Source organism: Peromyscus maniculatus, chromosome 15 (assembly GCF_049852395.1).
Source record: "Peromyscus maniculatus bairdii isolate BWxNUB_F1_BW_parent chromosome 15, HU_Pman_BW_mat_3.1, whole genome shotgun sequence".
Classification (NCBI taxonomy): Eukaryota; Metazoa; Chordata; class Mammalia; order Rodentia; family Cricetidae; genus Peromyscus; species Peromyscus maniculatus.
In genome coordinates this window covers 68513490-68526183 of record NC_134866.1, presented here as the reverse complement: position 1 = coordinate 68526183, position 12694 = coordinate 68513490, and the positions used below count along the sequence as shown (strand labels likewise).

At 38.3% G+C, this 12694-nt stretch overlaps 1 protein-coding gene across 3 annotated transcripts in view; it reads left to right on the top strand.

Annotated features, from left to right (window-relative positions):
• The window catches only part of Xrcc4 (X-ray repair cross complementing 4), a 243229-nt gene that overhangs the window by 144637 nt on the left and 85898 nt on the right, over positions 1-12694 (top strand). For all 3 annotated transcript variants that reach the window (XM_042261598.2, XM_006980469.4, XM_042261599.2), the window contains exon 7: positions 7024-7171. In XM_042261598.2, coding sequence (XP_042117532.1) covers positions 7024-7171 — 148 coding nt within the window. The remainder of the gene's footprint in view (positions 1-7023; positions 7172-12694) is intronic.

Genomic DNA, 12694 nt, shown 5'->3' with positions numbered 1-12694 from the left:
TTTGGTTTTATTTTATTTATTGAAAATAGATTCTTCCTTATACAATACATTCCCACATCCCCACCACCATTTCCCCTCCTTCCATTCCTCTTAGCTCCCCCCATATCCCCTCTACCCTAGATCTATACCCTCTCTGTTTCCTCTTCAGAAAAGAGCAGCCTCCAAGAGTCAATAGCCGACCAAATAGATCAAAAGATACCATAAGGCAAGGAGAAAGCTCTTACATGGAGCCTGGACAAGGCAACACAGTAGGAGGGAGAGTCCCAAGAGCAGGTTAAAGAGTCAGAGATACACCCGTTCCCTCTGTTAGGAGTCCCATAAAAACACCAAAGTAACAGCCGCAACGTATACAAATAAATATACCTGGTGCAGACCCATGCAGGCTCTGTGATTGCCACTTCAGTCTTCTGTGAGCTCCTATGAGCCCTGCTTAGTTGATTCCGTGGGCCATGTTCTCCTGGTGTCCTCAACCCCTCTAGTTTCTACAGTCTTTCCTCCCCCTCTTCTGTGGGGTACCTTGATCTCCCAGGGGTGGGACCTGATGGAGACCTTCAATTTAGACTTTCTCTAAGCATAATGTCTGCCTGTGGGTCTCTGCACACACTCCTATCTGCTGCAGGAGGAAGTCTCTCTGATGATTACTGGACAAGGCAAGATATATGAATGTACAAGAATATTATTAGGAATCATTTCAGTGTGTGTGTGTGTGTGTGTGTGTGTGTTTGACAAAAAGAAAAAAAAAATCTAAAACTGTTAAGACTTAAGAGTTTATTGGTCAGGAACTGAAATGTACCAGGTAGTTTTTCTCATGGGACTTTTCCAAATTCCTGGCAGTTTAGCCAAGGGTCATTTAATTTGACATTGAGAATACCCAGGGAAGCCAGCACTCTCCTCATGTCTTCTCGCTGCTGCCAAGGTCCTGCAGTTCTGCTGTCAGATGAGAAGTGGGGTTTTGTGAGCCACCTTTTATAATAGCAGGGATTGTGTAAAGGTCCCTCATTTCCAGAGCAGCGAATCTGATGAGAACTTGAGATTCATCCCACAGCCTCACCAGTCAGTGCTTCAGGGTTAGTGCGCCGGTTAGCAATGGCCTTTTCCTTCAGTTTCCTTGTTTGGAAGTTACTGGAAATATGGAAAGATACTTTGTGATGACAGAGAACGGATGATAGTTTTTAAAACTGGGAATTCTAGAAGTACAGTTATAGGGAATTCAGCTTCCAATCAGTTGGAAGTCTTACTGTTCCATCTCAATTTGAAAGGTGGTAAATTTATTACTTATGTATCTCCTTTACCCTTTTTTCCTTTGTAATCAACACTTAACCTATTTTGTTCTTTTTTCTATTTTTCTCATATTGAAAATAGATTATTTTCATACAATATGTTCTGATTATCCCCCAAACTCCTCCCAGATCCTTCCCACCTCCCCTCCTATCTCAGTCTGCACCCTATATGCCTCTCCTTAGAAAATAAATAAACATCTAAAAAAATATATCAGAATAAAACAAAAACAAACAAACATAAAACTGGAACAGGACAAAAGAAAAAGCAAACAGAAGAAAGAGAACCAAAGAAGATTGAAAGGAAAAGATGTAGAGACACACACATTCATACACACAAGAACCCCATTAAAAACACACACACACACACACACACACACACAAAATGGGAAGCCATTATGTATAAGCAAAGGATATGTTAAGTTAAAAAAATTCCTGACAGACATGAGACAAAAACCCTCCAAAGCTGCCCCTATGTTCATTTCCTGTTGGTCATCTAAAATTGGGCATCAGACCTGCCCTTAGGAGTGGTTTCTATCCCCGATGAGATGCCTTTGGAAAGAACTAATTTTCATTTGCAAATGGTTACCAATTGGAGATAGCTTCTAGGTCAGGTATGGGGGTTTGTGTCCACTTACCCCTCAGCCCTACCTCGCCACCTGGCTCGGACCCCTGTAGGCCTTCTCTCTGCGGCCGTATGTGACTGGTCCTCCTGTGTCTCAAAGACCTGTTTTCTTTGGTGGCCTCCATCCCCACTGTCTCTTACAGTTTTTCTGCCTCCTGTTCCATAGGGCTTTCTGAGCCCTGAGAAGAGGTGTTTGATGGAAAGAACCCATTTAGGACTGAGTTGTCCAAGTTTTCTCATTCTCTGTATATTGTCCAGCTGTGGATCTCTGTATTTGTTTTGCATTTACTGCAGGAGGAAGCATCTATGATGATGACTGAGCAGGGAACAGATCTATGAGTATAGCACAGTGTCATTAGGATCATTTTAGGGTTATATTCCTTTAGCAGAACATAAGAATTTGGTTTTCCTCTAGGTCCCTGGCATATCTGTTCTCAAGATCCTTGCCAACTGAGCAGTATATGGGATGAGGTCCATCTCGTGGAGTGGGCTTTAAATCCGATCAGATATTGTTGGTTAGTCTCACATGGTGTTTGCCACCATTTCACCAGCATTTCATGAAGATAGGTCATCATTATAGATCAATTTGTGTTTACCTTTCTCCTTTGGTAGCATGCAGAGTAACTTTCAGTACTATGAACACTAGTCATTAGTGAATGAAGGCCCTAGTTAGGCACCACATCAACTTCTCCATGTGCAGTGAGTTGTGTGGGTATTGTCTTCAGAAATAGGTACTTATCATCTGTTTTTAGAGCCCAATCAATAGCCCCGACAATACTCATTTCTTATCTGTTTGTTATAGTTTATCATGAGCATGATTCCATTCAGGCCATGCACTTCCTCATTGTTTTTTACTAGTATCCTTTCTTTTCCAACTCTGTTCAAGTTTCCCTTGTGTCTATAATAAATATCAAGAATGAAGTGATAGCTTAGCACTTTAAAAGCAATTGTTACTTTTGAAGATGACTGTCTTAGTTAAGTTTTTTATTGCTGTGAAGAGACACCATGACTATGGCAACTCTTATAAAGGAAAACATTTAATTGGGGTGGCTCACTTACAGTTTCAGAGGTTCAGCCCATTATCATCATGGTGGGGAGCATGGTGGCATGCAGGCAGATGTCATGCTAGCTGCGTCTTGGCTTGAAGGGAACAGAAAGTCAGCTGCCACACAGAGCAGTATCCTGAGCTTAGGAGCCTCAAAGCCTGCCCCCACAGTGACACTCTTCCTCCAGCAAGACCATACATACTCCAGCAAAATCACACCTCCTAATAGTGCCACTCCCTATGAGCTTATAGGGGCCAGGTACATTCATACTACCACAATGACCCAGGTTCTATTTCCATATCTGATGTTCTCTTCTGACTTCTCCAGGCATCAGGCATGGGCATGGTGCATATATAAACATTTAGGCAAAACATTCAAATATATAAAATAAATCTAAAAATTGAATAGAATATGTAATTTATAACATACTTAATGTTTTCTTTAAAATGAGGTGCATGAATGGAAAGTGAAGACTTGAGTTGTTTACTTAAAAATATCTACAGAGAAGAGGAGGCACACGATTGTAAGAGCCAGAGGTGGTGGGTGGCTTCAAGGAAACAGCATTTTCTAGACACAAAGGGCTGGTGCACATATGAATTTATAGACACCATGACAGTATGTGCATGACCTGCACAAGTTCAAGGCAAACAAAACTTCAGAAAGGAAAAGGGCATGTGGTCACAAACTCCTACCCTTAGCCAAGAAACTGTTTGTAGTTGACCCCTGCTAGGAGAGGGAAAATCAGTTTTCTACAATGGAGTATCACTGATTGTATAAACTACACTCCAGTAACCACCATAATCAGACACCATGGTTTTTATGTCTTTTTTTTTTTTTTTTTTTTTTTGTTCTTTGTTTTGTTGGATGGGTTATTTTGGTTTTAGTATATACATATACACACATATACATACATATTTATATATACTGTTTTTTGTTTTTGTTTTTGTTTTTTCGAGACAGGGTTTCTCTGTGTAGCTTTGCGCCTTTCCTGGAACTCACTTGGTAGCCCAGGCTGGCCTCGAACTAACAGAGATCCGCCTGCCTCTGCCTCCCGAGTGCTGGGATTAAAGGCGTGCGCCACCACCGCCCGGCTCTATACTGTTTTTTAAGAGAGAGAAAGAACATGAAATTGCATAGGTAGGGAGAAGAACAGATCTTGGAGGAGAGAAATTTGGGAAAAGAAAAAATATGATCAAGATATGTTGTATAATTTTTTAAATAAATAATTTAAAAAGAGATACTGGGAATCAAGAAAACAACAAAAAATAACAAAAATATAATCACATTCAAATGTTCATGGGAGCTACTAAAGTTCTTAGATATTTAAGTCACTTTCATAATGTGACTGACGGTGCAGTTGAGCTACACATCCACCAGAGTGTATTTATTATGCCCAATAACATTTAGGCACTGCTTAGTAATTATTATGCTACATTTTTCAGAAAGGATTGAGAAAGAATATATGTGCACATGTTTGTTACCAAGACAAATGTTGAAAATGCATTTGATCTTTGGGTGTTTGAATCCCTAGATGCAGAATCCATCCCAATACATTACTACTTATTAGTATTAAAAAATTCAGCATGGTATAGGCATTTTGGAAGTTCTAATTCTTTGTTTACTTCTTCTCAGTATGATTCAGTTCCCTGTTTTACTTGAAACAGTTTAGAAATATAGTATGCACCAGCCAAATCTGAGGGACTGAGAAAACCAAACAACTAGCTGGCACCAAGATGCATTCATGTGAAAATTCTGGAAATCAGTAATGTAAGAATTAGGAACAATGTGTCTTTTCTGTTTTCTGGAATTACCAGGTGAAGTGGGAAGAATGTAACATGGTGTTTTGCCATTTATTACAGGGGTGCTAGATGTTAAAAATCTCATTTTAATCAATACCTGGAGAGAATGCATCATCACAGCACAGTTGACATACACGTTCCTGAAACAGTGCAGAGAGAGCAGCAGAGAGCACTGTGGTGATAATTGCTTGTCCTCTAATAAAGCTTGCCTGAAGATCAGAGGAGAGGACTAACCACAGAATTAGCCATAGAAGTCAGGCAGTGGTGGCGCACACCTTTAATCCTAGCACTCAGGAGGCAGAGATCTGTCTGGATCTCTGTGAGTTCAAGGCCACCCTCAACTACATGAGATTAATCCAGTCTAAAGAAACAGAACCAGGCAGTAATGACACACACCTTTAATCCCAGCACTTGAGATCTCATCAGCAGTAGGAGGTAGGATGGTTGAGACAGGAAGTTGATATGGCTGGGCAGAGAAAGGCATATAAGGTGTGAGGAGAGGCCCTTTTGGCTGAGGACTCAGAGGCCTTCAGTCTGAGGATTCATGGAGACAGGATCTTCTCATTTCGGCTGAGGAGTTGGCAAGGTGAGAAGTGGCTGTGGCTTGTTTCCTCTGGTCTTTCAGCATTCACCCTGATATCTGCTCTGGGTTTTTATTGTAAGACCATTTAGGATTCGTACAATAACTGTTTCTCCAGTTGTGTTTACAAATAAAATATCTATATGATGTAGATCGATCTATTAAATGGTAGTTAGACTATACAGCTGGCCTTTTTCCTCACACCACTTTTATAGAAAGATTCTGTTCTAATCATCCACAGAAATGAATCATAGTGTTTCAGTTAACTGTCCAAAAATACTGGTCATGCACAGCTCTTTGTGGTGAATAATGGTTCCCAATAACTTGGAAGTATGAGAAGATTACAGTATATATCAGAACTATTCATTTAAAAAATTAACACTAAAATTAGTAGTGTTTGCTTGGGAAGTCAGCTGAGATCTGGACATAAGTTCAGACTCTGTACAATTCTGTCATTGTTTTGTTGATCTGTATTTACAACACTAGTATAAGTCCTGGCTCCATTAGATCTCAAGCAACACATGAGCCCATCATCATAATCAGCTGACTTGGATCACACCTCCTTTAAACCGGAAGTTAAGGGCTTTGAATGCATTGGTTTCCCATACTTTATTCAAATTGACTATTGAGCCAAGTATATTGGTGAGTAACTTCAACTTAGGACTGGGAAGGCAGAGGCAGACAGATCTCTGTGCATCTGAGGCCAGACTGGTTCTGCATAGCAAGTTCAAGACTAGCTATGGCTACATAGTGAGACCCTGTCTCAAAAATAAATAAACATTTAAAAATTCAATTAAGGATTCAGGTAAGATGCTTTTACACCTTCCTCAGCACCGTGTTCACCTTAGGAGAAAGTTACCTTTTGAAAACCTCCTATTGACCCCTTGTCTTCACTGAATCTGCTGCTGTTTATGGTAAAGGACTGGGCCTTCCCAGTACTTCCAGCTGTCTACATCCTCTCATTTCAGTGTCTGTATAGCGTCTAAGCTTCTGCTTTAATTGTGGAACACAACTTCTTTTTTCTGATAAGATTAAATGAGACCCGAGGACATGTATCTATACCAAGAGGACACAATAAAAGCTCAAATCTTTTTGATATCATTGTTGTAAGCCCACAAACACCCCCTTTTTTATAAAAACATGGAACTTGGTAGAACAATTTGTGTATCGGCTAACAAGCAGGTATTGTTAGTGCCCTTAAGCTGTTTGGAAGGAGATTAATAAAAAATCCAGGAACGTAAACCAAGTGTGTTTCCACTGTTGCCTGTGCCTCACAAGTACAGGTCACCTTGAGGCTTTAGCCTCTTTAAATTCCTCTTTCACTGAGGTCCTTTGATTCTCAAGCCTGTAATTTTCTGTAACTAACAAATTCCCACCCTCACATTATCACTGTTATAAGTTGCTTCATGCCATCCCTCTAGTACATTTCTTATGCTCTGTTGAAGTCCTGTTTGCCTCAGATGGACAGAGACTGTTAACCAGATTATTCAGTAGACACTGTAGACAGTTCTCACATTGGTAGTGAACCACTGCACACCATCTGCCTGCTTCACACAAGCAAGTGTGCATAAAGGTTTGAGGAAGTAGTTTTGCTAGATTTTCACGGTGCTACTTACATCATTGTTGAGGAAACAATTTAATATTTAATATGAGTTACATGCATAATCTGACTGCATTGCATTTTATTTTATTTTAGCCACTCATTGTAAAGATGATTCCTTATTTTCAAGTCCCGATGTCACTGATATTGCGCCAAGTAGGAAGAGGAGACATCAAATGCTAAAGAATCTTGGGACAGAACCTAAAATGACTCCGCCGGAGCCGCAGCTGCAGGAGAAGGAAAGGTGAGTGTCTTTCCTGACATGAACTGCATCCTTGGAAAGGACAGCCCAAAACATTAGAGCTCAAACGGTATGCTGTGGGATCACAGAAAGTGATTCAGAAAATATGTTTTCTCTGGTATTTGGTTAATTCCTTTTAATATTTAAGTCAGAAATCCCAAAAATATACGCAATTTTCTTTATACTTTTCACAGTTTGATAGAAATAGCATGTAAGCTTGTGTTCAGTAAAGCATTTCAATCTAATTTATTGCTTAAAGGACACCCAGATCACATTCAAATTAGCCCCTCTGTCAGGTTATGCTCTTTTTACCCCGTCTGATAAATTACCTCTTTTTAGTCATCTGTTTATTTATATCAGACTTTGGAATTATGTGCTTTTATTTTTCCTCTTGGTTTCAAACATGAATTAATATTCTAATTTAATTGTGATGAATTTAAAGAAAAAAAATTTCATTATAACAAAACAATGGGTATTTATATAGTATTATTACTTCAGTTTTAAATGAATGTGTGATGTGTGTATGTGTGTGTGTGTGTGTTGTGTGTGTGTGTGTATGTATGTATGTATATATTGAGAATTTCTTTTCTTATAAGTTGTGGTTGATTTAGCAGATGGTGTTGTTTGTTAGATCTCTGCAGAATGTAGGAAGAGAACACCTGGGGCTCTCAAGGCTCTTGCTTGGGGCTCCATATGTTCCTCACTTTTTGAAGTCCTCACCTGTGTGAAGCTGGGTTTTCTTTACATCCTCATTAAAATAATATGTCATAGTTGATAAAATGCAGAAGCAAATGAAAATTGAACCGCTTTCCATCAAGCCAGCCACCAAACAGATTTACAGATATACAAAACAATGTTGTCACAAGCTGTTCCTTGTTAGTTTAGAAAAGATACTGAAGTTTTATAAAGAGTATGTTATTCCAGTAAGTGTAAAAGGACCACGAATGTGAAGGAGAGTGGGAAGGGTGCATGGATGGGTTAGAGGGAGGAGAAGAAGGGAGAAGTGATGTAATTATATTATAATCTCAAAATTTACAAAAACGTTCAAAAGTATATATTATTCATGTTGTCAGCAAGATTGGTGTAATCTTGAAATAATTAATGAATATTTTAGTGTTAATTTTCAAGATGTCGTCTATAGTCCACATTAACAAAAATGTGGAACTAACACTCTTGAGATGCTCAAAAAGTTAAAAAGTGTAAAATGATCCTGATACCAAAACTTTTTAGAATTCTATAAACAATGAGGATACAAAGGGAGGCATAAGTCATGTCTCAGGAGTCTGTCAAGATGACAGCAGGATTTTTTTTTTTTTTTTTTGGTTTTTCGAGACACGTTTTTTTTAAAGTTTCTACCATAAATAATTATTGCTTATGTATGTAACTGCTCTCCTAGTCTATAATCCTGGCACTCTATGGCTGGCGATGGTGGATTGTGCACATTCAAAGCCAGCCTTCCTCTAATAGTTCAAGGCCAAATACCTATAGACTGAGATCCTGCCCCCAAAACAAAACAAAAACATATAAATAAAAATGGGATTAACTGGGATATTCATTATTTCTTTCTGCAGTTGACCTGATCTCTTTGTCCATTGCATATAGTTGTGTGTCCAGACAACATAGGTAGAAAACCAGTGTGCACTCAACTGCACTCAACTCCTGCTCTTTCCTGTTCATCATCTGAGTTTCTTCCTCAGCTCTTAACCAGCTGAAAGAGCTTGTGTAATTCAAAGCATATTGTTCTTTTACAGAGTACGGAAAAGTTATTCCTAAATTATATTAGGATTACCAATCTATTTATATAGATAGTTATAGCCAAGAATAAATTACTAGCAACCCAGAAAAACTAGGAGAATCCCCCATCCCCGATTTAGCCAGTCAGCAAAATGTAATTCATTGATATCACTTATGTATCAGGCATGATAGGAAATATTAAGGATCCAGAAAAGTCAAAAACAGAAATAATTAACCAATATCTCTTACTATTTTCGGTCTGGTTGTTTTATCTAATGAAAATCTTAGGATGTAAGAAGCAAATGTGTTGGATTATGTGGTAGAATAGCATTTACATCTTTTCAGTGCATTTGTTAATGAAGTTTAAAGTTTCAAGATTACAAACATTCCCTATATACACATTGCTGCTAAAACAGGCTTGTGATATATGTATGGTAGATAAGTGAAAGAATTTTTTCTCTGAGTCATTACTATTTTTATGAGGCTTTTAAATAAATGTAATATGCTTTTCTTTCTTTAAAAAAATCCACATTATAATGTTCCTTTATTCTTTGAAATGATTGTGACAGTTTTCCCGTATATTTTCAGCATTTTTAAAGTTGTCATAAACCATACTACCTCTTGTGAGTTGTATGCCAATTCTTGTAGGACCATCTGTCAAGGCTATCCCTATGTAGAACTGAAAAGCATATGTAAGAATTCTGAGGACTAAACGCAGTTTAGTTTAGCACGTGTCAATCAGAGGGTGAGTCTCTGACACCCTGCTTTAAGATTCCTCTTTGATCATCAATCAACTGAAGTAAGATATTAATGTATAAATTTTGGTTTACTTTTTTTGTACTTTAGAATGTCTTTTTCATTTTGAATATATTTAAAACTTGTTCTACATTTCCAATTATTTCTCTAGAAAAAGAAGCTTTTGAAAAACAAAAATACATTTTTAGCAGGAAATGAAACAAAAAGCAACAATAGCAAGGAAAAAAGTGGGATAAGATGTGACTAAGGGGGAGGTGTGGCAGGTAAAGAAGACATGGCTAAATATTGATGATTACTGTAGTGATATTTGATTTGTGCTGAAAATGTGATATTTTATTTGTGCTGAAATGTGGTGATATTTTATTTGTGCTTTAATAAATAAAGCTTGTCTGGAGATCAGAGGAAAAAGGCCAGCCATTATAAGTAAACAAAGAAGTCAGGCAGTGTTAGCACATGCCCTTAACCCTATCACTTAGCAGACAGGATCTCTGTGTGTTCAAGGCCACACTGGAAACAGAGCCAAGCGTGGTGACACACGCCTTAATTCCAAAACTAGTTAACCATGAAGGTCTAGAGTTTTGTTCAGACAGACAGAAAGTAACAGAGCTGTGTAAGAAAAGGAAGTGATGTAGCTGGACAGAGAACAAATCAGATGGCAGAACAGCAAGGCATATATGTGTGGGTAGACAGGAAGTAGCTCGCCTTTTAGAAGCTGCAGAGTTGGTGAGGTAAGGTTGGCTGGTGGCTTTCCCTATTTCCCTGATCTCTCTAAGTCTTTCACCTCTATATTTGGCTCCTTGTGTTTTATTTAATAAGACCATTTAGAAATTCATCTACAATTGGTGGCCAACATGGCAAAAATTCAGATCATCCAACATCCAGAACAATTTCAAGGCAACTAGCTCAGAGAATACAGCCTCACAGACTATTCCAGTCAGGACTTAACCATAATTCATAATTTTCTCAGGATCCCCATAAGAATACAGCACCATTTATCAGCAGAAAGTAGCCTAGAAAACTATGCCCGCATTCCCAAAAAATAGATTATGAATATTTGTCTTTGTTTAGGTTGTATGTTACAAATTGTTATTGGTCATAGTCAATATTTTTCTAAAAGAAGAAGGGGAATATGACATAAAATATAGGATATAGATATGATAGGATAAAAGGGTGGATTGTTGAACCTACTTTTAAAGAGAAAAGTTTAAAATGTTTAAAATGTTTTACAATGGTATAGATTTTAGTTTATTGATACAAATTTAAAGTTAATTTTGTTATACTATGTGTATACTTCTACTCTTGTTTAAGATATTATGTTTGTGCAGCTCATTTAAATTGTAATGAATAATTTAAAAATACAGATTAATAATTAGTCTTCTATGATAGTCAAACTTATAGTCATGTTAAGTTTTCTAGGTATACATAGATATAATTCAGTTAGGTAGATAATTTTCAAACACTTCAAAGACCCACAGAATATGGTATTTAAAATGTTTTAAAACTTAGACTTTTCTGGACAATGACACACGTCTGCTCCTGGCAATACCAATTACTTCAAGGAAGATGATGGGCACTGAAGACACTCCATGTGGAGTTCTCCTTCTTCTTCTTCTTCTTCTTCTTCTTCTTCTTCTTCTTCTTCTTCTTCTTCTTCTTCTTCTTCTTCTTCTTCTTCTTCTCCTTCTTCTTCCTCCTCCTCCTCCTCCTCCTCCTCCTCCTCCCCCCTCCTCCTCCTCCTTTCTTCTTCTTCTTCCTCCTCCTCCTCCTCCTTCTTCCTTCTTCTTCCTCCTCCTCCTTCTTCCTTCTTCTTCTTCTTCCTCCTCCTCCTCCTTCCTTCTTCTTCTTCCTCCACCTCCTCCTCCTCCTTCTTCTTCTTCCTCCTCCTCCTCCTTCTTCCTTCTTCTTCTTCCTCCTCCTCCTTCTTCCTTCTTCTTCTTCTTCCTCCTCCTCCTCCTTCCTTCTTCTTCTTCTTCTTCTTCTTCTTCTTCTTCTTCTTCTTCTTCTTCTTCTTCTTCTTCCTCCACATCCTCCTCCTCCTTCTTCTTCCTCCTCCTCTTCCTCCTTCCTCCTCCTCCTTCCTTCTTCTTCTTCTTCTTCTTCCTCCTCCTCCTCCTCCTCCTCCTCCTTCTTCTTCTTGACAAAAATAGTCATTTGGGCCAGAAACTGTTCTTGCCTAGACTACTTGACAAAATGTTGTATCGACTGTACATGTAGGACCCATAGGAAGATGACCACTGAACTTTGCAAGGAAAAATGGTCCTTCAGGTTCCTGCTTTGCAGAAGAAACTGCCAGACGTTCTACAGCACACAGAGAAAAGTGACTGAGAGACTTTAGGCCTATGGGCTAAAGATTGATGTCCCAACATTACAGAAGAACTTTGGGTAACTGTCCAGGTAGCCAGCTGTCTCTGTCATTCTAGATTTTTGGAAGTTGCTTACACTGTTCTTCCTGTTTACTTAGGTAATATTATATCCTTCTTAGGTCTTTGATGTAGTTGAAGACTAGATAGTTTTAATTATGGTTTTCCTTGGTTATGATAATAGATAAGGTAGATGTGAAACCTTAGACTCACAAATATAGGATAGATAGGATATCTTCTTTAATTTTGCCAAATACAAATAGACTAGATATTATAACTATAATTCTAATTCTTGCTTGATACCTGTTTTGCTATATGTAATTTTGCTATGTTAAAGTTCAAACCTTCCTTTTTGATTAGACAAAAAAAGGGAAGTGCTGTGGGATATCATTCTGTATGCTGTAAATGTGTGTTGCTCTGATTGGTTAATAAATAAAATGCTGATTGGCCAGTACCCAGGCAGGAAGTATAGGCAGGGTAAGCAGACAAGGAGAATGCTGGGAAGAGGAAGGGCAGAGTCAGGAGTTGCCAGCCAGACACAGAGGAAGCAAGATGACAAGGAAGAACTGAAAAAAGGTACCGAGCCACATGGCTAAACATAGATAAGGATTATGGGTTAATTTAAGTGTAAGAGCTAGTCAGTAATAAGCCTGAGCTAATGACCATACAGCTGTTA